At 35.2% G+C, this 26,887-nt stretch overlaps 1 protein-coding gene across 4 annotated transcripts in view; it reads left to right on the top strand.

Moving 5' to 3' along the window:
* LOC138694826 (cytochrome P450 6k1-like) overlaps window positions 1-23,354 on the top strand; it is a 51,624-nt gene extending 28,270 nt beyond the window's left edge. For all 4 annotated transcript variants that reach the window (XM_069818932.1, XM_069818933.1, XM_069818935.1 and 1 more), the window contains exons 3-6: window positions 7,560-8,245; window positions 9,733-9,954; window positions 16,551-16,802; window positions 21,389-23,354. In XM_069818932.1, the coding sequence (XP_069675033.1) occupies window positions 7,560-8,245; window positions 9,733-9,954; window positions 16,551-16,802; window positions 21,389-21,558 (1,330 nt within the window). In that variant the 3' untranslated portion in view covers window positions 21,559-23,354. The remainder of the gene's footprint in view (window positions 1-7,559; window positions 8,246-9,732; window positions 9,955-16,550; window positions 16,803-21,388) is intronic.
* The last annotated feature ends 3,533 nt before the right edge of the window (window positions 23,355-26,887 follow it).

Raw genomic sequence — 26,887 nt, 5'->3', positions numbered from 1 at the left:
GCAAATTACCGTCTTTTAGATGAAAAATCGGAATAAGGATATATTTACACATTTGCATTTTAAATTAATTTTCACGAAATTATCACGAAATTACAAATGCTTACCCTACAAAGATTAGAAGAAATGAAGTATCTAATACATCAAATATTAATTAACTCACTAAAATTCTATTTCACTAATGTTAGCTTCACCAAAACGTTTGAACGAAGTCGCCATTTTCATTTGACTATCTATGCAGTAAAGAAATGATGATCGTAAAGCATGTTTTATAGTATCGTAAAGAATTTGCAATTTGAAATGTTGGCAAATAAAGAAAAAGATAGTAGGGAGGTCATAAAAACGGAAGAAAGTAATATAAAGATTAGAAGAAATAAAGTACTCTAATACAGGGGTTGCCAAACTTTTCATAGCGACGGCCGCATTAACCATCCGAGAAAGAATCGCGGGCCAAGTCACGTAAGTTTAAATTAAATCTAATAAACAAAGCTCATAAATAACGTTAGTATTCAAACTTTGTGTTTCATTGACCTAAAACCTACACATTCAAACTGTTTTCTTTTTTCATTCAACTGGAAAGTTATGTTTTTGGCAATATCTTCCAGTCTACGAGCATCTGTATGTACTGAAGACTAATGTTTTTAAATAAGTCTACTTTCTCAAGACAAATCGCCATTGTCATTCACGATTTAATAAGTTCACCATCACTAAAAGATTTTGCCTTTTTTGCCAGTTCATGTGAAACTAGCCACTGTTGCTGCTTCATTGTCTGATCTCTGTTTCTTGAAAATATTCTTTTAAGTGGACACTCAACTTAAAAATTGGAGAAAAAGTGTCATAGAAATGAAAAATTAAATTTCTACACTAATTTACGTGACAGAACTAAATCAATATGCAGAATTCTTCCCCTATTCATTAAGAAGTCACAGTCAAATGCACAAAGCCAAAAAATAAAAAATGATAATTAAAAGTGATATTTCAATTAATGATTGATTAAACATTGAAATATTTTTTATTTTGAAAAGCATTGGATCTAATGAACTGAGATTTTGCATGTTACTTTCTATGTCTATATTAAACATTTTCTCCAAATTTGAAAAAGATTGGTCAAATAGGAAAGAAGTTCCAAAATATAGTTGAGTGTCCCCTTAAGATGATAGTCCACGCTTCATTGCTTCAAATTTATCACCCCGTAACTTCCCCGTAAATTGTGAACATTTTAAAAAATGTTTGATTTCATAATGCCTGCGAATATTGTATTCTTTAAAGACAGTAACTTATTCGTTACAAATCAGTAAGCTCAGTATTCCTGCTACCAAAAGACTCAAGTTGCGGGTAAATAGTCTATATAGTAGGTGGAACCCAGGTGATGCAGCAGAGAAAGAGATAGACAAACATGTTCTCACTGCATGTTCGTAGAGTACATCCAACCTGAAATAAAAGTAGAGCAACTACTGACTTTATAATCTAAAGGCGCAACAACCTGAGTTTCGCCAAGGCCTACCTGCGTGACAAAACAAAGGTACAGAATGTTCATTCGAATTATGTATAAACTTACATTGCATGTTCAGTCGTTCTGTCCATTTTCACCGTGGGCGTTGCAGTGAGGAACAATGTACATTCGTAAGTTGCTGAACTTGAACTTTCTGCGCGTGTCACTTAAGGGAAGACTCCACTGAAAATCATGAAAATTTTTCCAATTTTTTTCAGCTATTTCACTTATTCAGAATTTATATTTTCATACCCCAAATGGATTCAGCTCAATTCTGATTACAAATGCTCGTATGTTTACACTTTTTAAATTAAGGCTGGAAGAGGGCGTGGAATTTAAAGAGCTGTCAAAATTGTTTTTCATCGAAGAATTCTTTTTTAAAATTTCTGATTACAAATCTAGTAACTTTTTGTTGGCTCCCTGAAGTTACTAGATGAATGTAGCGGAGGAGAATATTAATTTACATAAATATTCACTTTATTTTCAAAACTATTTTTCTGTGTTCATTTTTGTTGATTCAACACCAACTTTCTTATGCCAAATATCAATCAATCTGGATGAAATTTTTACTGCATGTAATTATGAGGTAGCTGCATGTTTCTATGCATTTATTTTGTGAGAAATGCTGCTAGTTTATTTTATTAATATTTTTCTTAATGCAGCATTAAGAAAAATATTAATAAAATAAACTAGCAGCATTAAGAAAAACATTAATAAAATAAACTAACAGCATTAAGGAAAATATTAATAAAATAAACTAGCAGCATTTCTCACGAAATAAATGCACAGAAACATGCAGCTACCTCATAAATACTTGCAGTAAAACTTTCATCCAGATTGATTAATATTTGGCATAAGAAAGTTGGTATTGAATCAACAAAAATGAACACAGAAAAATAGATTTGAAAATAAAATGAATATATATGTAAATTAATATTCTCCTCCGTACATTCATCTAGTAACTTCAGGGAGCCAACAAAATGTTACTAGATTTGTAATCAGAAATTTTAAAAAAGAATTCTTCGATGAAAAACAATTTTGACAGCTCTTTAAATTCCACGCCCCCTTCCAGCCTTAATTGAAAAAGTGTAAACATACGAGTATTTGTAATCAGAATTGAGCTGAATCCATTTGGGGTTTGAAAATATAAATTCTGAGTAAGTGAAATAGCTAAAAAAATTTGGAAAAAAATTTCATGATTTTCAGTGGAGTCTTCCCTTAAAACGTTGTGATATTGCGAAGAACTACGTTCAATATCACATGATATTATTGGCGCATGACACTAGTACATAAGAAGCCTATTGTCTGATACTTCATTGGGTTTCATTATCCTGTTGCATATGTCACTGAGCGCTGAAAACCACTATTTTTTTTTAAGAATAGTGCGTAGTTTTGTTTTAAGCCATTCAGTAGCTGGACCGGATGTTGCCTGATTAATTGAGTCCGACACTTTTTCAACAATGTTCATGCTTTCAGATAGTTGCATACCAGGACGTTCAAGTTGCGCAATCGCTTTTGGAAAGTTTCCAAAATTGTTTTTAATGAATTGAAGATTCTCCCATAGTTGGTTTGGAATTAATGAGCGTGCAATTTCGATGCCTTTTCACTTTTTAATGCAGTAATTATTCTCACTATAGTTTGCTGCATAGTAAAAGGCACCTTGTATCCAAGTACACCATCTTGTAAGTATTGACTGAGGGGGCAAAGGGATTTGAGGTGCCATTTCTCGGAATTTCCTTACTCTGGAAGGAGACTTTTAAAATATTTTTTAACAATAGCAATGAACTTGTCTACAGTGGGAAATGAAGCCATAATAACTTCCGCTACCCTATGTAGTCCGTGCGCGAGACACGTAACATGAATCATATTTGTGTACAACGGTTTGAGCGTACCGGCTGCTTTAATGACATATGGAGCAGCATCGGTCACAAACAGGAGAACATCCTTGTACTGAATACCTTGAGGTCATAAAATAAACATACATTTATGGAAAAGTTCTTCAATTGTTGCGTGGTTTACATTTTGTAGAGTCTCGCATGTTAATAGCAATTTCTTTCCAGCCCTTTCAGAGACAAAATTCTTACAATCACATTCGCCACAGATCTGCCAGTACAGTCAGTAGTTTCGTCTATAGATACCCATATTTTATGCCCCATTATGCTTTCCCTAATCTTCTTCACTTTTTCTTCATAAAGTATGGGTACAAAGTGCTGACGCAGTTGGGGCTCACTTGGAATATGTTTCGGCGTTACCTATTGCTTTGGACACGCCTGCCTTAACCCTTGAGCATTACTCATTGCTAGTCCTGTTATGACATACCATACCTTTTTCCTCCGTAAAAAATGTAGCTGTCTGGTTTGAGTTTACGTTTAAGAATATGGCTGGACATTAACTTAATTACACACGTTAATTACATTTTAGGTTGATTAATTATGTGCAAACTTAGTTAATGTAAACTTGTGGCTAATTCTCATGATAAATCAACAATTATTACTTTTGTGCGAGATCGTGCGTATTTGCTTGGTTTCCGCACAAAACCAATCCGCGGTAAGTCTAAAATTCCACATTCAGTATTCCCAACCTAACACACACAACAATTCCCCTCTTCTTACCGCTTAAAAAAAAATTGTACAAAATTGTAAAAATTGTAAAAAATTACTAAATTGTAAAACTATAAAAATTTGTAAAAATTGTAATTGTAATATTGTAAAATGTTGACATCTTAAAGCTTCATTGCTCATGTAAGATCTATGGAATAAAATAAATGAATGAATGAATAAGTGACATATTGATTTTACTGCTTTAGGCTTCTAACATATTATTTTTAGAGACTTATAAATTGGAAACTTACCACTGCAATTTCACCTAAATTGCACTGTTAATTATTGTTTTTAAATATTTGCAAAAATTAAGTAAAGTCTACTACTCCACGAAACTTATTGCATTCCTGATACAAGTAACATTAAGGAAGCCGTGAAAAAATCAACAAGGTTCCAGATGCCGATGTTATTATTGCAATATGTTATATAAATAATATTGTTAAAATATTAAAATGAAAAATAAATCATTACATAACCTTACCGTTTGTTTTACGTTCGCATTTATGGACTGGGGGGGGGGGGCAAGACACGTATATCACGGCTAGCTGGAGTATAATAAACACAGAAAACATTTTAAAGCAACAATGTTGAAGATAGATATTTTTGTTTTACAAATTTGCCGTCATTGAACAGAAACCAAGATTGAGATTTCATTGCAACTAATTAGAAATTCCTCTTTCAGGTATGTAATAAACGATCTTCGCACAAAATAATGTACGATACACGAGCGGTATGTTTTCTTTAAATTCTCGGAAATTAAAAAAGCTCAACTACGTTTCGCTTTTTCAAACTTTTCCTCGAACATGAAAACTTCAACATACCGCTCTTGTAACGCATATTACTATTAACTTTCCGTAGCGACGGGCGGCCCTAAAAATCACTGCAGGTGTTCATTCTAATTTATTTATTTAAAGTTACTTATTGTGCATGAAAAGAAGATACACTTTCGTTTTCTATTTTGCACAAAAAAAGACATTATTCATAGTCCCAAAATTGATATATTTCACTTCATTTATAAATTATTTTGAGTAGATATTTAATTAATTTGCAAAATTGTTCATCCATTGGCCGACCTACTCGGTATTCGATACTTGTCCATCCTTCAGAGAACTTCTGCACTTAATTGTAAAAAGCTTGACATGATAGTTAATGCTCAATATACATGGAAAGTATTTCTTCACGAATGCCCTTTTTTTACCAAACCTTTATCCCATAAAAATCACACAACGGAACGCTCGACTCCTGCAGAGGTGAACTTTCTTGCAACTGCTGCTTCTTTGTTTTTTTTGTGCTTCTTGTGTGCACACCATGACACCTGGAAAATATTGTCATCTAGCAATGACATCTTCAGGAGCCTCATTAAAAAGTGTAGGTCGTTGCTCTGATTTGAACTTACTGAATCATATCGTAATCAGATGTTTTAACAGCATTTTTTGTAAATTTTAACATTAACTTTTCCGTACTGAAATTGTTACTTTTTAAAATGAAGTGGGCACATACAATTACTGCAGTAAAATTTTTTAAATATTCTTTTTTTTTTCTCTTTTATAATGTTTAGAAAAATTACAATTTATAAATGCAAGACAGTGTGCTTCTTCTACTTAAGAAAAATGTTTTGTAGTATAAAATAATTTATTTATACATTTTAAAATTCAAAGTGAATGCTGCTTACCGCGAAAGGATGCAGAGTTTTACCTATAACTCAGCTATTATTTAACTTTGTTCCATTTTTTCTTCTTCTTCTTATTATTATTATTATTTTTTTTTTTTTTGCTGGATCTCATGTTTACATGCTCTTTCAAATACATTTGTTAATAAACAATATTCTTCATCTTAGTATTAAAATCAATAAACCTATTTTGGATAATTTTGTAAAGTGTATTATTTTTTACCGAAAGAAATGTTGAAGAAACTGAAGTGATTATGTATAATATTGTAGCTGGAACATGCACAAACACACTAAACAAATTCAATAAGTACACATATATGTTAGATAGTTTTTGAGTTATCAGAGAAACGGATCTTGAAAATGTAATTTGCCGGAAATTAGCAATAAACTCTCCACTGTCAGGTAAAACCGACGTTGCAGCGTTATTCGAAAACTATAGCAGGTATTGATGAACATATTTATACTAAATTTGTAGAAATAATTTGTGCTTAAAGGAAAGAAAATTGAAAAAAAAAAAAAATAGATTTCTTGAGGATCTTAAAGCTTTACCCCTTAGCCACTGCACATTTTTTTTACACTATTGTTATTTTATTTTGCTAATACTTGTAACATAAAATATAGTATACACAGATACAATTTTAGCTCACCCTTGAATGAGTAGAACTCGTGCTCATGGGCGGATTCCTGATTTTAAATTAAGAAGTATATAATACAATTTGTTTTATGTCTAATACTGTACAATAAGAATATATAACGGTAAAGGTAAAAGGTAAAGGTATCCCCGTAACATGCCATGAAGGCACTTGGGGGGCATGGAGGTAGAGCCCCATGCTTTCCATGACCTCGGCACTGGAATGAGGTGGTGTAGTTGGCACCACGCTCTGACCGCCTTTTACCCCCGGGAAAAACCCGGTACTCAATTTTATAGGAGGCTGAGTGAACCTCGGGGCCGTTCTGAAAGTTTGGCAACGAGAAAAAATCCCGTCACCATCTGGGATCGAACCCCGGACCTTCCAGTCCGTAGCCAGCTGCTCTACCAACTGAGCTACCCATAAGAATATATAAATTTAAATTTACAATTTTTCATTATTTATAAAATCCATACAAGACTTTTTAAATTTAATGCTAGAACTATTAGAATTGACAATATTAGGATATTTAAATATAAATTTGTTATCTATATTCTTGGGCCTAAATTAGTAGTATGATTAAATATTTTAGCAGTGTTGCATTTTTATTCAGACAATGTTAAAGAATTCATACCTTTTGTTTCATAACTATGAGAATACAATTCAAAGTTATTTCGATTTTTGTGTATGAATTTTATTAATACAATGTAATACTGTAAATGTGTCTAATTTATGAACCTTAAATCTAAAAACAATTTTTGAGATGGAAAATCAATAGCTTTATGAAGACATGTTTTAATTATTTTCTTCTGTAATAAATGAAGTGGACTAAAATTGGTTTTAAATACGCTACATTAAAAAGAGAATTATTCAGTTTATAATATTATTCATGATAATGGTTTTATTTTTCCTTTTAAAATATTGGACGTAAGAGGAAATCTCTGTGTTAAAATTTAGAAGCTTGAATAAAGCATAACAATATATATTGTACAAATTTTAATATTCTATGTTTGACAGAAGTTGAAAAAAATGGGTAGAGTTTAGCATTACATGAATAGGGAGTTCCGAAACTTCATAAATGTTATTTCATTTTGAACATGGTATAATTGTAGAAAAATTCACAGCAGTGACTTGGAAGACTCATTGTATTTTCTTCGTTTACTTGTTGCTAGGCCAAGTTTGCTCCTGAGGGATCCAGATCTCATCAAGCTGGTTTTGGTAAAGGAATTCAATGTCTTTTACGACCGTCACGTTTATTCAAGCAAAGGAACTGATCCACTGGGCACAAGCAACCTGTTCATGCTAAAAGGACCTGCGTGGAAGTACTTGAGATCGAAACTAAACCCAGCGTTCACAACTTTCCGCATGAAGCAAGTTTGCTCTCTGATAGAAATATGCAGTAACCATGTTACAGATTATTTAGAGAAAACCTCTCATCTTGATAAACCAATAGAAGTCAGAGAGTTGATGGGAAAATATGGCACTGACGTCATAACTTCATGTGCGTTCGGTATAGAGAGTAACTCCCTTTCCGACCCTAATGCGGAATTCAGGCAATTTGGTCGGAAGATTATTGAAACATCTGTTTTCAGAAGTTTCGAGTTTATGTCAATGTTTGTGCTTCCTGAAGCATCTAAGTTCATGAATATGAAATTTTTCTCGACTGAAACATCAGACTTCTTGAGGAAAGCGTTTTGGGACACAGTCAATCAAAGAGAAGAGAAAAACATCCAACGAGATGACTTCCTGCAATTGTTGATCCAGCTGAAGAACAAAGGACGCGTTGACGAAGAGAAGAATGGCTTAGAAGCGGAGAAAGTCAACGCAGATAACGACACAGTTGATCAGAAATTATTCAGTGAGTATTCCTTCCCAGTAATTCTGTGTATAAAGTTCTAAGTGGGACCGGTGGTGAGCTTCCTGAGGGGTTTAATGTAGCCAGGATGGTACTGTATAAGCACGTTCCAGTCACTTCAGTGCATGTTGAGAGATCCTTTTGGGCATATAAACAGATTTTGTCCAATAGACGTCACAAGAGCGAGTGTTTTGATCTTGAAAAGTTGCTTGTTGTGTACTGTCATTCAAATTATGAACATGGAGACGAATAAGTGCACACTAAATTAAACATTCTGTAAGACAAATACCACTTATCTAATATTTTAAGAGGTCATGCAATTTTATGTTAATTTGCTGTGTATACATAATGAACAAAAAAGCGAATACTGGCATCAAATTAAAACATCGAGTAAAAGAAAATAGCCCAAATTAATTATTGTGTGTGGAATAAATTTTCAGTGGTTAATTTTCTCTAATTTTTTATTTTTAGTGCCTTTTAGGTGCGTGGAATACAATTTTTAGTGTATTTTTTTGGAGCCTAAAATACGATTTTTAGTGCCTTTTTAGGAGCCGAAAACACCATTTTTAGTGCCTTAACTTCCGATCCCTAGTCATAACTAACTTGACAGTATTAGCATTATGTGAAGATATCGCTAGTTCTTAATTAGATAACTCTCTCGTTTATTCACCTGCAAGTAGATTCGTTACACTCTATAGATGGCAGGAAGCTCATACTTTGGAATGTACAGCATTTAGCGGAGATTTCTTGAACTTCGTGTTACGCTGAAACATATTACATTTTCTTATTTTCTTTCTTATCAATTGTACTTCGAACAAATAAGTATTCACATCAAAAGTCCCTAACTACCTATGTTTATTACAATTTTGTTTACTTTGTAAATAAACTTACCGTCAAATTCTGTAACACTTGTTTTGGACACACTGTATAGTACATTGACTTTCAAAGATATCTGCCCTACGGTTTTATGATCGTGTAAGCGAACTTTCCAACCATGGGATAAGTCAGAACCAAAGATATACAAAATTGACGAACATTGAAAGAGTTCCGCTAGTTCTCAATAGGTGACACCATTATTGGGCGGTTAAAAAGTGTCAGGGAAAACGATTATGTGGAATAAGCATACATTATTCTCATAATTGACAATATCAACTGTTTCCAGCTAAACCCAGTGTTGTTTTACAATCAGTAGAGCGGGATGAAAAATTAAATTATATAATTGAGTATATTTATATACGATTAGCAACACTGACCAAGGTCTCTACGGTCGCTGTCGAACAGCTGACTTATCGATGGACCTTGACACTGACTAGTATCTTCGCCATAAACTCATTGAAGCTTCACTTTCACCAACAAATTATCGAGCATTATCAATTAGTAGGGCTCAGATACCTTTGAATGCCAGTATGCCATTCATCATAATATCCTTGTAGATCACAACGCAACATGTCCATCTTCAAAAACACTTTTCTTGTTGGATTTGTTTGCAGAGTTTGAAGGAGATAATTTAGTCGCCCAGGCTGCGATTTTCTTCACAGCAGGTTTCGAGGCTATTGCTACGAATGGCTCATTTATACTGTACCACCTGGCAATGCACCCAGAAGTTCAGGAGAAAGCTCGGGCGGAAATCCATGAAGTTCTGGAAAGCGAAAAAGGGAAGCTCACATACGAAGCTCTCAACAAAATGGAGTACCTCCAGATGGTGATCTCAGGTACTTCTAAGGCTTGGTTTAATTTTAAACAACAAAATAATACAATCGTTCTTTGCATTATTTTCCTAACATTTTTAAATGTAGGACAAAGATTAATAAAGTTCAGACAGAATGCTAATATATAAATTAAAGAAAACTAATTAATTAATATGACTGGAGGTATCCTTAAGTAGACCTTTAGCAAGTTTACTCAATTTCCAAAGAAGAAATAATGACTACCATTTCATCGAAATGAAGCGAGTTGGTTTTCATTTTTACAATGAAAGAATAGGTTTACTTACTTACTTACGGCTTTTAGAGAACTCGGAGGTTCATTGCCGCCCTCACATAAGCCCGCCATAGGGCAAGATTAATCCAGTCCCTATCATCATATCCCACCTCCCTCAAATCCATTTTAATATTATCCTCCCATCTACGTTTCGGCCTCTTCAAAGGTCTTTTCCCCTCAGACTTCCAACTAACACTCTTATCTGTTTCTGGATTCGTCCATACGTGCTACATGCCCTGCCCATCTCAAACGTCTGGATTTAATAGTCATAATTATGTAAGATGAAGAATATAATGCGTGCAGTTATGCGTTGTGTAACTTTCTCAATTCTCCTATAATTTCATCCCTCTTAGCCCCAGATATTTTCTAAGCACCTTGTTCTCAAACACCCTTCACCTCTGTTCCTCTCTCAAAGTGAGAGTCCAAGTTTCACAACTATACAGAACAACCGGTAATTTAACTGTTTTATAAATTCTAACTTTCAGATTTTTTGAAAGCAGACTAGATGACAAAATCTTCTCAACTGAATAATAACAGGCATTTTCCAAATTTATTCTGCGTTTAATTTTCTCTCTCGAGTGTCATTTATATTTGTTACTGTTGCTCCATGATATTTTAATTTGTACACCTCTTCAATTTCCAGTTTATTTACAATTTCTTTCCATTTCGTACTATGTTCGGATCACTGGACATAATCATATAAGGTACACGTACCAAATAACGCCACCTTAGCACTTAAGCCGCTGTTGCTCTGGATATGAGTTATGTACAAACACAAAAATTATGACAAAGAAACTTTAATCTTATCTTTAGAAAATAGGTCAATGAAAATGGTGATATTATGTACTGGAGAAGAATTACAACTCAATTAGGAAAACTTTGTATATGGCGTTATTAGGAACAGCTTGTCCAATTAACGCTACCTGTTTTCTAGTAACCTATACACTGATAATTATTAATGAATTATTTTTATTAAGCAACACAAATTGATCTAAGCAACTAAATTTGAGTTTCTGTTAATAAAATGTACAGTAGTGGCAAAAAACCGGACCGACCCTTGTAGCTGATTTCAGAGCCTTGTTCACTCCAGAGCACGATAGACTGGTAACTAAGACTTTCGTGGTTCGAATCCTGCCTGGGAAGGAAACTTTTTTTTGTTCCTTATTCAAATTTATTCCCAATACTTTTCGATTGCAGCGATATTTTACTACCGGTACTTAATTAACTTATTATGCTCAGAACATGAATTTTACCAGCAATCGAAAAGTATTGGGAATAAATTTGTATAAGGAACAAAAAAAAAAAAAAAGTTTCCTTCCCACGCAGGATTCGAACCACAAAAGATTTAGTTACCAGTCTACCGTGCTCTGAAGTGAACAAGGCTCTGAAATAGCTACAAGGGTCGGTCCGGTTTTTTTGCCACTACTGTACACAGGGCTGGGCAGTATTTGAAATACATTTATATTTTGTATTTTGTAATGTGTAAGAATTTTCGAAAGTATTTTGTATTTTGTATTTAAATACATAAAATTGATGTATTTTGTATTTCAAATATTCAAAATACTTTTTTCTTCTTCTTGTCCTACAAGTTTTGGATTTGGATTTGAAGAATGAACTTTTGTCTTATTTGCCTACCCATTTCAGATATGCTAGCCGCACACTTAATTTTCTTGCCACAACTGATTTCCTTAATGCCATAAAGAAATCTCCAACAGCATCAAGAATCCATCACCCAACACTTGCTAAATGTTCAGCATTATGGAATGCATCTAGGAAACCCAAATCCTCAGAAATTATATCAGATATCTTGAAATATTCATTAAAGTTTCCTTGCCCAACTCGATAGAAATGTCTTTATGACTCAGTCTCTCAAATATTGCAATTCAAACATGATATAAACAGTATATGTGAAAAACTGGGATTGCCAACCTTCAAAGATATTGAGTTTCAGTACCTTGAAGAATACTGTCCAGTTCTGAAACCCATTGCCGTAGTCCTTGATTTAATGCAAAATGAGAAGACGTGCTATTACGGCCAACTTTTGTCCAAATTAATTTCCCTTAAAAACAGATTACATACTCTGTTATCTAGTAATCTACGCCATCTATTCCAAGTAACTCCAATCCTAATAAGTTCGCTTTCATCAAGATTTGAAGCGATGTTTGATCTGACCCCAGAAGTAAATTGAACTACTTTGGCAGCTTGCTTCCACTATCATTGAAGATGAGATAGCTACCTGTCACTGCCTCACCAAATGATAATAAGAGGATACAGAATATGTGCGTGAAATCAGCTGAGCAGTTCTCGCTACACCTTTGGTCAGTTCAGACGATGAAAACAATTTTTATGTTTTCAACTCAAGTGCAACAGACTTTGAAAAGCAAAAAGAAAAGAACTTGTCTACTGCTGAGTATGAGCTCATACAATTCTTCAATGGCAAAGGGACAACCCTGTGCACTCCAGAGAATTACCCAACAATGAAACAAGCTTTTAGAAAGTATAATACAAGTTTGTGTTCGTCTGCACCTGTAGAAAGACTGTTCTGTTTTGCAGGATTTATTCATTCACAAGCAAGGGGATCCTTATCTGATAAACGTCTTGAGATACTGTTTTTTTAAAGGGAGCAGTAATTATTCATATGTAGCATAATTTTCTTGCTGACTGGGTAAAGCAAGAATGTTCAGTTACAGTGTTTATATAAAACTTCGAAGTAAAAATACTTTTAATGTAAATATAATATTTTAGATTTTCAGTAATATTCTTATTTCTTTAGGCCTATATATTGTATCGAGTATTTGAAATACAAATATGTTTTGAGTATTTGAAATACAAATGTATTTTGGTTAAGTTTTTTAAAGTATTTTGTATTTGTATTTCAAATGCAATTTTTTGAATATTTTGTATTTGTATTTGAAATACCTGGATGTCAGTATTTTCCCCAGTCCTGACCGTACAAAATCACTAATGAAATATTCTTGATCTAAAGCTGAAACATCAGATGGATTAGGCAAATGTGTTTTCCGGTAACTCCTTACTTTCAAAAACAGAGACAGCGAGACACAGTAGAAAGTTATATACACAAAAGTATTAACCTTAGTTAAATATAAATGTTTTCCACAAGTAAAACAAAATAAATAAATAAATAAATAAGTAAGTAAGTAAGTAAGTAAGTAAGTAAGTAAGTAAGTAAGTAAGTAAGTAAGTAAGTAAGTAAGTAAGTAAGTAAGTAAATAAATAAATAAATAAGTAAATAAATAGAGTTTGATAAGCAATTGAATCAATATCATCACTGTGCATATTCTGGACATTTGTAAGTTGAAAGGTTAGTGTTTTTCCTTATGTTTCCACACGTACCACATACATACCTCAAACAATATGAATATAAAAGCAATGAAAATACTATTAAAAACTGAGGACTATCGTTAAACAAATGAGTACCGTACTAACATAACTTAAAATTTATCTGTAGACCTTTAACGCCACGTCTATTTCTATAACTTTTTCAATTTTATAGACAGCAAATACATTCTCTGCATAGAAAAATGTTCAAGGATCACGAAAATGTATAGTTTAGTACAGTTATTATTTGCTCAACACACAAAATAAAATATTGTCTCTTATCTTGATATAAGAACAGCCTTTCACTATCAACACAAAACAGTAAAATGGTGGAATATCATGTCACTCGTAAATGTCAGCGGACAGCTAGTAATTCATTTCATCACTACATGGCAAGCGAATGAAGGCTACAGTAGTGCACTATCGAATTCAGGTGTCGTTAACAAAAATTAATAGGGTGGCGTTAAAGATATACATGGCGTTATTTGTCTCAGGGACCTTACTTCGTCTTTTCGGAATTTACTTCCAAACCTACCTCATTACTTGCTTCAAATAAAATTCCCGTGTTTTCCTAATCGTTTGCGGATTTTCTTCTAACATATTCAGGTCATCCGCATAAATAAGCAGCTGATGTAACCTGTTCAATTCCAAACCCTCTCTGTTTTTCTGGACTTTCCTAATGGCATACTCTAGAGAAACTCCAAGCTGCCGTCGACTCTAAAGCCCGGTTCAGACGGTGCGTGTTTCTGTGATGGATTCCAAGGTGGCTGCGCTGATGGGTAGTCTGCGTGCTCACTTGCCGGAAGTAATGCGCTCTGGTGGCTCCTTGGATGGCTGGCTTGCTGGATTTCGAGGATAGGTTCCTTGCTGTTTTTCGTGATAGTTTTCAGGCTGAAACCAAAGATGATCACATAATATCACCACTGGAACCATGTCGCCATGTTCGTTGTTTTCCAACTAAACCTGTTTTTTCTATATTCTTTAGTTTCTAAGAAACAACAATTAAATATCGGACTTTAGCTGTTTTGCGCTTATGGCATACTTACTTACTTACTGGCTTTTAAGGAACCCGGAGGTTCATTGCCGCCATCACATAAGTCCGCCGTAGGTCCCTATTCTGAGCAAGATTAATCCAGTCTCTATCATCATATCCCACCTCCCTCAAATCCATTTTAATATTATCTTCCCATCTACGTCTCGGCCTCCCTAAAGGTCTTTTTCCCTCCGGTCTCCCAACTAACACTCTATATGCATTTCTGGATTCGCCCATACGTGCTACATGCCCTGCCCATCTGAAACGTCTGGATTTAATGTTCCTAATTATGTCAGGTGAAGAATGCAATGCGTGCAGTTCTGTGTTGTGTAACTTTCTCCATTCTCCTGTAACTTCATCCCTCTTAGCCCCAAATATTTTCCTAAGCACCTTATTCTCGAACACCCTTAACATCTGTTCTCTCAAAGTGAGAGTTTAAGTTTCACAAACATGTAGAACAACCGGTAATATAACTGTTTTATAAATTCTAACTTTCAGATTTTTCGACAGCAGACTGGATGATAAGAGTTTCTCAACCGAATAATAACAGGCATTTCCCATATTTATTCTGTGTTTCCTCCCGAGTGTCATTTATATTTTTACTGTTGCTCCCAGATATTTGAACTTCTCCACCTCTTCAAAAGATAAATTTCCAATTTTTATATTTCCACTTCGTACAATATTCTCGTCACGAGACATAATCATATACTTAGTCTTTTGGGGATTTACTTCCAAACCTATCTCTTTACTTGCTTCCATTAAAAGTCCAGTGTTTTCCCTAATCGTTTGTGGATTTTTTCCTAACATATTCACGTCATCCGCACAGACAAGCAGCTGATGTAACCCGTTCAATTCCAAACCCTCTCTGTTATCCTGAACTTTCCTAATGGCATACTCTAGAGCAAAGTTAAAAAGTAAAGGTGATAGTGCATCTCCTTGCTTTAGCCCACAGTGAATAGGAAACGCATCTGACAGAAGCTGACCTATACGAACTCTGCTATATATCTGCGCTTATGTCATAATTACTTTTTAACGACATTTACTACGACTTTAGTTGTTTTCCACTCACGGTTTAGTTTCTTTTTGACCATGAGTATTGGCGATAGATGAAACAGGAGATGATTTTCCAATTTGAACTGTGAAAAGAGTCAGCTCCGTGTGAACAACTACCGTCACCGTAACCAACACGTGAGCCAGCAAGTGAGCACGTAGGGCAGCCATCAGCGCAGCCACCTTGGAATACATCACAGAAACTAGCACCGTCTGAACAAGGCTTAATAAAGGAATGATAAGGCACAGTAAACCCATTTGAGGCTGCTGCACTAACCATCGGGTCCCTCCTCCGCTCAAAAAGTAAAGAGATACAAAGTAATCGATTTTAAATAATGATTTATTTCTATTAGTCTTCCTTGAAGGGAGAGGCACGGGCGGGGACCTGCCCTCGCACGTAACCCGCTTGGGTGGGTCAAGGATACTACCCAAAATGGAATAGTGTGCATGCCCTAAGACTCCCCGCGCTATAGATTTTTCTGCGGGCCGCTTCCTAATTTCTCTATAACAAATAAAATCCCTTCACCTTTCCGCTTAGGAAACACCATGGTTCCTCAATCCCAGGTCCACGAGCCTCAGGGGAGAGTCAACGGTACATAGCACTACCACCAGCAACTAATAGCCACATACCACGGGGCCAAGTTTTGTGGCGGTCCGCAGCCGGCTGTAGGCCTACATCGGAACAAGCCCGAAATATGAGAAAGAAACGTAGATGATGATGAAAGAGTGGAAGTAATTAAGATGGCGAAATGAGTTCGAAGTCCAATGCTGAAAGGTATTCAGTAATTCGCCTTCAATTTGTTCAAGAAAATCTTGTCGCTACCAGGATTTGAACCAGGGCCCGCTCATTTCACGGTCATATATGCTAACTGTTACTTCACAGTGATGGACATGATTTTATTTCAGAGACTCTCCGTTTATTCCCGAACCTGTCGGTGTTGGATCGCGTGCCGAAGAGAGACTACGTGTTGCCGGGCACAAATCTGACCCTGGAGAAGGGCACTCCAGTGTACATCCCATTGATGGGATTGCATATGGATCCTAACATCTATCCGAATCCCGAGAAATTCGATCCAGAGCGGTTCAGCCCAGAAAACATCAAGAAGAGACATCCTTTCACGTACCTTCCCTTTGGAGATGGACCAAAATTCTGCGTCGGTATGTATAACTTATTAAGTTATTATGTAGCTTCATTAAGGTGCTTATCTAGGTTCTGTTGAAATACTACAGGGTGATCCGTTTGGGTATGGATAAAATAAAAAATACCGTAAAACATTTACTACTGAACTTATTTGTTGAAACTTTGTGCATACAACACTGAAAGATGGGAGATTCCTCAGAGCTCAACATGACCCCCATTGCGCACCCTGCACAACTCATAACGGTGATACAATTCAGCGCATGTGCGTTGTAACATAAGAGGGGTAATATTTTGTTGAAAAGCTTGAGTAATTTTGACTCTCATATCATCAATGTTCCTGGGTTTCTGAGAATAGACAATATCTTTAACAAAACCCCACACGAAGAAGTCAGAAGGGGTTAGGTATGGGGAGTTTTGGGGGCCAAGCCAAGAGATAGCATTTCTCGTACTGGGTTTCGCCTGCGATCTCCTGCATGTTTTTTTTAAACACAGAACCTGTTTGCACAAAATATGTTCGATACCACAACATTATGGGATCGTATTTAGGTACATTACGCACACCATACTCACGTCGAAATTCCCTTTGAACTCTTTTAACACTCTCAAATTTAGCATACCAAAGAACACATTGTGCCCGCTGTTGATTTGTAGTAGCCATTTTATCATCTACGATTTTCATTTGTCCTTTCAGATTATGTATTGTTGATTGTCGTATATGAAAACTCCCATCTTTTAATAATAATATAACCAGCAAGAAATTTTTCCTACTATCATAATAGCTTTATGATAATAAATTAATATTATCCATACCCAAACAGATCAGACTGTATTCTTGACTACATGAGCTTTGAAAAATTGAGTTTGCTATTCTTCAGTTGCTATTTATGCCAATCTTGCGCGTATATCGATTTTATGTCGCTCGGTTATCATCAACATAGCTGTAAACATCTGAAAGGTTGACAGAGTATTCATAGGTTTCCTGTAACTGCTTGAAGTGCTTATGTTCAAGGTTGGCTGTTATTGTGGAATGTATATTTTTTAAGGAAATGGTTCTCGTTTATGAGGATTGTGAATATGATTGAGAGTATGAAACGTAATGTAATTTATGTGCTGTATTAGCCAATGGCGAAGCTCTTAAGAGGCTTTTGAGGCTTAGTCTACTCAAAAATTTGAGTTATTATTCCTAGTAACAGTAAGTATTTAAGTTCATAATAACGGTGTATCGTAACACTTGGTTGCACTCCAATTATTCCATGTATTAAGTTCACTGTCAGCAGTCATTCCAGTACGAAGAGAATAGTACGAGCCACGAAGCTTGTGGCAGATACCTCTGTACTGTGCTCCAACCACGAGAAAGTCTCTGCCGGATGAGACGAAGAGGAGTAATGCTGTGAATGAATGTTGATGTCATAAGATGTCATAAGGTCACACACGTGGGTACTCATATCTCTATTGGCTCGCTGTCACAGCACAAACAATAACATTGATACACACATGCTTATACTACCCTAGTTACAAAATTAGATCACTGTTAATCTCCTGGTCTTTTAATCTCTCCATAATGAAATAACAAATGCAGGAGAGCGCATGGTTTTTAAATAGACGTTATAACGATAATATTATATATCTACTTCGCTCCAATAGATGACGCAATAGTAAGCACATTCCTTTCACGGTTGATCTCCTGGTTGGAGAACAGTAGTATGGAGCGTATTCCGAATCTCACTGGTGAGCAATCCGATGGCATCACGGTGTTCCGAATTCCACCGATGACGTCATTGATGCTCCACCGGTGTCGCACCGGTGCCATTAACTTACAGAGGTGGTGGCAGTCTCCATCAGCCGCCATCAGTGAATCTGATTGGTTCTTGTATAGGGCGGGAATTAGCAGACGAATAACATCGTGCACTGTTGTGTCATGGCGGTGTGTTCTGCTTTAGTTCTGCTGTATTGTTTGTAATGAGCACAACGTAAAACCAATATGTGAATGGTTTATGAGCGAACATGTCAACGGACCAGTTATTACTACTGGTTCAAGAAATAAATTGTTTATGCTATCTTTTCTTTGAACGAGATGGGAGTACGAAAATTTCGCAAAATTTTGCTAGCGTAGCACAGATAACAACTTGTACAGTCGCCATGACAGCATCGATCCTTCCAGCAGTTTTGTTCCTTATTTCGCTGCAACGTGACGTCATTGATGCCACCGGACCGGTGAGATTCGGAATACGCTGATGGCTACGACCTTGACTCGTAAGCTTGAGGGAGAGCACATCGATTCGCTACATCTCCGTACGAAACGAGGCTAGCCTTCCGTCACAGTATTACGTTACGCGTTGCGTTGTTGGCTTTAGTTTAATCAAAAGTGCATGCTTGTGTGTTATGTATTAATTTTGCGTCAAATGGCTTATGCTGAGAGAACATTGAGGTCATTATTGTTTAGAATTAAAGAGGAACCATTTTCAAGTCGGACGTGTGAAATAAAATGTGCTTAAAAATATAGAAGGTCGACACCACATTTACATATTAAAATAGCGAATGGAGGAAGACAAAACAGAAATTTTCAATTGCCATGGTATAAGAAATATCCTTGCCCAACAGGATGCTCTGAGACAAACAAGTTATATTGCTATGCCTGTATTTTGTTTGGAGGTAAAAATGAGTGGCCATCATCTTCTTGTGTCACAAACAATTTTGATAGAAAGGCCGATAAATAATGTACTGTATAAAAAGATACAAGTTAAGCAGATTTTTCAGCCTACCCAGTATTTACACCTTGGCTTCGCCACAACTATTAGCAATTGTTATTTTTCTTTATTTATTTATTGAATAATTATTATATACCATATAAATATCTGTACAAGTATTTACAATGAAATTCCTTGTTTCATACGAATTTCTTTGCTGGAGAGCCATTAATACGGGTCTATGTTAAGAGAAGTAAGAAATATAATTCATGCAAGAAAGTAAGTCTATTCCTCTAGCAAACACCATGTAAACGCAACAGTTTGATGCAGTGCTAAGCAAATGAATTCAAAATAGTCTGAAAAAAAGAGAAAAAGGAATTGGCTGGGTCACTGGCTGAGAAGAAACTGCCTACTAAAGGATACACTGGAAAGAATGGTGAACGGGAGAAGAGTTCGGGCAGAAGAAGATATCAGTTGATAGACGATATTAAGATATATGTATCATATGCGGAGACTGAGAGGAAGGCAGAAAACAGGAAGATTGGGTTTGTAGTGAAAGACCTGCCATTAGGCAGAATACTGTGTACTCGTATGTATGTATTAGTGTACCACAGCCGCGGTGAAAATGCGACTCACGAGCACATTGTGGCTCGCAGTGCTTTTCTCTCGCTTCCTACCTATAACCCCCACCCTCTTACTCACTGGAGTCAAACTCCCTTCTATTTGTATTTGTCTCGGACCTGAGAGTGGCGTATCGTCGCAATATCTCTCTCGAAACCATGTACCTCTATAAAAAACGAAAGTTTCAAGTAGGATGGGAGGATGCGAGGATGCATTCTTTTGCTTACAATATGATGAAAATATTAAATGTATGATTTGTTCACAAATATTACTAGGAAAACGGTTGTATAACATAAAACGGCATTATAAGTTACTACATGTTACTGATGAAACATTAAAGGTTAAGTGTTATTATTATTATTATTATTATTATTATTATTATTATTATTATTATTATTATTATTATTATCATCATCATCTCTGTACGTCGATTCTTTTACAGCAGATGTACGAATAATGCGGTTAGATTTTCAATTTAAACTCACAGATTTACAATGTGACGTTAAATGAAAGCTAGATGTAAGGACTTGACAGATATTGAACTTTTCAAATCTTTGGAAAAAAATAAATATTTGAAGCTTCGTTCTTTCGCTTGCTCTGTTGAAGCCATGTTCGCTGTAACTTACGTTTGTGAAAAATTATTTTCAACAATGAAAATAGTAAAAATCAAATTTAGATCACGACTGACAGACAAATACCTTCGTGATCAACTACGATTGGCAGTAAGTGACATAATTCCTGATTTTAAAACTTTGTCGCAGAGACATTCTGAAGACAGTTAATTTTAGGTTGTGATAATGTGTCCTATGTTTTCTTGTTCATCTCTTTCTTCGTTACACGTCCTAAACATTAACTTCCTCTTCGGTTGTCCGCCTCCCTCCATAGGTGCTATGCACGTTGCAGCTTACACAGTGGCTCGGCGCACCATGGCCTTTTCGCCACGGCCACTGTACCACAATGTTCGAACTTGAGAGAGGCAATCAAGATATTACAAAATTCGTCTTATTTCATTTGAAGAACTAATCGCAAGATCTGTGCTAAATTCCTTAAGCGGTTAAAACATACAGTAGAGAGCTAGGAGTGGAGGGCAGCGAATATTTTCATAAGAAGGCCGAAAAAACGTGACAGGCCGTCTTCTGCAAAGCGAACATTGACGAATATCGAACTTCATCATACTCGATAAACTTGAACCGAACATAGCGCCTGTAATGCACGACGCTAGTATGTATACATAATGTAGTGCAATTTAACGTACACTACTATAAACTAATATTACAAAATATTTTTGCTTGCAGGCAAGAGGTTTGGAATAATGGCCGTGAAGACAGGAATGATATCAATTCTGCAGAATTTCGAAGTCTCCCCTTGCGCTGAAACTCCAGTACCCCTTGTATTGGACCCCAAGGCCATGATCCTAGCACCTATAGGGGGCATCCCCTTGAAATTCAACAGGATTAAAGTTTGAAATCGCTAAGTAGATCTTTTAAGCATGTATATCTTCGCTTAACTCAGAGCAGGCGCATTTTTCTGACCTTGACGTCGTGCGCGGGCATCAAGCACTAAGTATGGAAAGAGGAAGGGTTGTGTATATGAATAAGCAGCCTGTTGGATTAAGAAAACAGTGGCGCACAAACTTCAAACAGAACGTGAAATTTTATGTCGTTATTTTTATATGGTTTCTTTCTGTTTTATATTATCTATATTGTATGTAAAACAAAAGTACTAATACCAATTTCTTAATATTGTAGTTGTGTTTTAAATGTTAATAACATAATAAAGAGTTAAGAAGGAATATTCACATAAATTCCATAGTAATACAACTATACTGTACTAAATGGATGAAACACATCACTCATAAAGCAAGTGATACCCCAAAAAAAGAGATTGAGTATGACATAATAAGTTGCAATTGGTATTGATGGTACCTTTAGCCTTATAAAAGTAATCAATAAACTAATCAAAACAATATTACAGTACAAAACAAAGTTACCTAGGTGCTGTATTGTTTTAAGTGTAACTAATATTCCATAAGAAAACTCTCATTATGCTTTTAAGGTGATATTGGTGAGCAATTTCCTATCATCAGAATATTAAATTATTTTCTCGAAATGTGCTGAAGTTATACAACTCATAGGCATGTATCTTTTGCTTATGTTGTAACAGTAGTTGCTTTGTTAATTCATTTCCTTACAAACAATTTCCATCCGAATATTTTCAAAATTTTCAATACACTATCTTCAGTAATACGTATTTACGGTATATTAGATTTACGAAAACATTCTGTAAGGCTACTAAATAAATAGGCCTATATCTGAAAATTTCACTTTTCTATAAAGAAAAGTTGAGAAAATATTTCTTTTGAACAAAAAAATCAAACTTGTGAAAAATGAACATTGAAATTAAAACTTACATTCTTATAATGCACTTATACTTCTCAGACAAATATAAAAATTAAAATGGATACAGTTTTAATAAGTTCTCTTCCTTTTATCTATTGAATCAGTGCTGGCCATCCCTGAATATAGCTCGATCAAGCGGCATATACTACCTCTTTCTTCTCTCGCTTTCCTTTCCGCTGTAAAGCGCTCAGGCTCTCTTGAGCTCTAAAGCGCGCCCTTGCTCCTATGGGCATCAATTGACATCACTGGCTTAACTCTTCGCTCTAAATTATTTTTATAATGTTTTAATTCATAATTTACATCATACGATATTATAATGGAAATGATGCTTCTAATTAATTTAATGGTAACATTTCCTTTCCGAGTGTTGGTTTGAAAGTGAAATATGACATTATTTATTATAACCTTCTAGTAAATTCATAGAAATGTTTGAACTTCTTTAATTAATATTCTTCAAAGTAAATAAAATTAGCCCGTTGAGACTTCGTTATGTATTCAAGTATTCCTACGTTCTTAATAAGGAAGTCTATAATTTATTGAGGAATGTGTTGAAGAAGGTTACAAAGATCAGTAAGTTTGTGCACATATGTCCTTCTTCCGGCAAATCCCTTAATTTTGATTTAACCTGTTCAAACTCGAACTGTGGCTTGTTATAAAGAATTGTGTGGACATAATCGGGCCAACATAAAACGGACAGGAAAGATTACTTTGTAAACTCATTTTCTCGTTTTTAATTCAATTATTGTAATTTAGTTTTTTCCTAATGTAAGATGTTTCTAAATAAGTTGAAAGATTTATGTAGCACCATTTTATAACTTAATTTAGTTATGACAATTTAATAAAACATATTATTTCTTACAAAGTGTAATTACTTATTAATTTAATATGACGTCTTTTTATGTTGCTTCAGTTAAAATCATAGATTACTTAATTGGCTTCATTTTAATATATCAAACGGTCTTATAACGTTTTCTAGCGTTAATGATTCGTTTCTAAAACTAGAAAACTCGCTAAAACATACAAGTAAAACAGAAGTGTAGTTGTTTAGTATTGTAAGGGAGTTTCGGTTTATAATAATGCAATTTGTGTGTCGTTGTACAAATATCCGTTATAGGTAAAGTAAAATTTTGGAAAGTAGAAAAGACAAGAAATCGAAAATATTAAATTATTATCTTTGCCAGAATTGTCATTTCTAGGGGCTATAAATTCTTTAACTTAATTTTCTGAAAAATATATGAATGTCTTGAGGCTGACAAAGAAAACCTTCCAAAATCAATTGATGGAAACCGCTTTTGAAATAGTATTACACGGTTGATGCTGTAATGAAAATATTAAACTCACAATTTATTAGCTGCTAATACGAACTGCAAAGTGCAAGATACAGCTGCCAACTGTTGTTATTTAAAGAGATTTTTCGTCAGGCCTCTACAGTCTATACAAAACTAGAAAGGTATTGACAGTTCAGCGTCTTCAAGGTGTCACTATGGTAACCGCTCAAACCAGCCAACCAGAGTCCATGGTCAAAACCATTGAAACATGCATTTGAACTGAATATAATGTACATCATACCTATGCATAATTAAACTAAAAATTGTTTAAATATGCATTATGCATAATATTTTTATCCCCAAAAAAAAAAAAGGCCAAAACATGCAAATATGCACCGAAAAAGTACACATATTTGGAACCGGAAAGTAACGAAATGGATAAGTACTAAGTTTGAGTTATGTCCTATGTTCCTATAAACACATGCATGGAATTCTCGTCTCTACTTATAACGATAGCGAAGTGTCTCTATGAGCCTTTTCTCAGACCAGATTGCCTTCCCCATGCGAATGCCATTTTTGTCTATTGCTGGGCCTACTATTGAAATAAGCCTTTATAATGAATCTGAGCTTATACGGATATAATTTTGAAATCGTCATTGCCAATCTCATGCAGCAGATTAAGGTGGGAAAATTCGTCCCTCTTTTGCTGCCAATCTTTACTTCATACATACCAAAATTCGGACGCACTCGAATTCCATGCATGATCATTACAGGTCCAAAAAGTAAACAATGAATCGGATGCGGGGATTTTTGGAAAAGCACTTGATTTGCATGCGTGGATGACTCTCATAAGGGAAAGGTCGAATCTCCGAAAGAAGAAAACAAAATTAATTTGAAATAGACTCTCAAATATGCACTCTAAGTACATAAACAAGTCAGCTGCGTCTGTCCAGTAATACATCACGACATGGTGAGTGAAAAAAACTACTTGTTAATAGTTTTAAATGTTATTTATTGTAGTAACAGTACATACTGAAAAGTGTTATATTTAGATACATTCAACTGAAGGAGATTCAATCATATGGCGAACTGCTACTGCCATGAGGAGTGAAAAATTGAGAAACTATTTGTTGTTGATGGTTTAAAATTTTGCTTTAAAAATACACTAATTAATAATAACTAGAGCCCAGATGATAGGCAAAATGCCTTTTTTAAACTGAGTGTATGTATGAAAGACCTATTAGAGATAAACACGTTTCCACACATTTGAGGACGATAGACCCAATTTTTATTTTGCCTATTAGCGCGCCTTAATTTTTTTCGGAATGTATACGTATAGTTTCGAAGAAATCCTCTTTTGTGAACTGAAGGTCTTAGGAACTCTCCAGTTAGTGATTTTACTTACGTCCACAACTAACGCAGGGCGCTCTGATAATATAATCTGTTGCACGGGATTTGGGGAGGATCTGTTCCTAGAATATTATTGCTGCCTATTCGTTGAAATTTTTTAGTGCGGCAGTTAGTCACACCTCTTCCAGTTGTTTCCTGGTGGAGTGAAGTCTTATTCAAACACACGACCAAGAGAAAAACAAGTTAAAAAACACGAAATGCTAATACGAAATACAGACAGTTGAACACTGTAAGATTGTTTAGCGACTAACTGAACACTTTACCAATTAGCGAAGGACTGCGGACACTCTGTTTTTAAAATAATTAAGCCGTGCACACTCTACTCTTGAATTTTTTTATACCTGTTTGTAGTTATCTATGCGGAATTGTTTAGTCGAGGAAAATGTGGGGTAGAACTTAATCGGTGAAAAATATATCATAAAATGGCAATGAAAATGTCACTTAGGATAAAAATCAATTTAATTTTACTGGTATCTATTAAACGTCAATAAAATATAATATGTCGAGTAGTTGCTCACAAAAATATTTCTTCACAAAAATATGTGGAACACAAGAGAACTTGTATTACAAGAAACGTTTACCATATTTGTAATAAATATATTTTAACCATAAGTGTGAAGAATTTCGTTTAGGGAAATCCTTGAATTTAATCACAATGCTTCGCCAGTGGCGTCTAGGAAATGTATCCAGTGTTGGAATGTTAGTGAAGCTACTATCTTCAACTCAGCTTGCCTCAGTCGGATCTTCAAAGTAAATATTATACTCTACATATTATTACCGTGAAAGCTAGTTTTGAGGTTGTTGAAGTATGCAAAAACATCTTCTGAGAAAGCTACCATACACAAAACGCAAGATTTGTCCACCTGATCACATAAAAATTTTGTAGGTCTATCTGAAATAAAAAAGGTTTTTCGTTGCGTATCTCGGAAATACCGCTTCAAATTTTTTTCTCTTGAACACTAACGCACTTATATGGTTTCTCCGACATGTCTTACGTAAGAAATGTAAAACTATTCATACTATCTTCTAGTCTGATTAGTGAACTGCGCTACTATACCTTTTTTTTCTAAAAGTAGGACATGACAGCGCTGTAAACTGGAAAACAACTGAATATCAAAAGCGTGGGAGGACTGTTACTATGATAACAACGGTTGAGTCACCAAAGTTACAGTTCCCACGTGGTGATTGCTCAATAGCTATTTTGCCGCCATTTGTTGTGCACGCAATGTAAGCTGTTAATACGTTTCGTGTTTCTTTTTGTGTTGTTTTATACCTATGCGTCAATTGTCAATGAAAGTTTTAAGGTCAGCCATCTAACGTTAGCTGGTAGCTCTCATCAGCTGATGGCACCCGAATTGACAACATAGCGTTGTAGTTCCAAAGTCATGTTCCATTTTCGGGGGGAGGGGGGAGGGGGGCAACAGGCATAGTGAGCGATGTGCCTTATTACAGTCGAGCCGTTCTTATTTCCGGCAGCAAATTACACGATAGCTTCTGGTCAGCTGACACGCTGCTTCACTGGCAGTGGTTGTCGTCAAGGTTATGCAGACGACATACCGCTTCCCGCTCGCGGTGGATGTTACTGTGTTGTCAAGTCTACCCTTGTATTCATAACGAAGTTTTAGCACATTCTAGTCTTAAACATCGAACGAAAAATTATTTCCTACGATAAATAATTAGTAATATATGAATACATAATATTATATATTATTGTTAT

The sequence above is a fragment of the Periplaneta americana genome, chromosome 2, assembly GCF_040183065.1.
Source record: "Periplaneta americana isolate PAMFEO1 chromosome 2, P.americana_PAMFEO1_priV1, whole genome shotgun sequence".
NCBI classification, from domain to species: domain Eukaryota; kingdom Metazoa; phylum Arthropoda; class Insecta; order Blattodea; family Blattidae; genus Periplaneta; species Periplaneta americana.
Note: the sequence above shows the minus strand (reverse complement) of the source record. Positions and strands in the feature narration are given on the sequence as shown.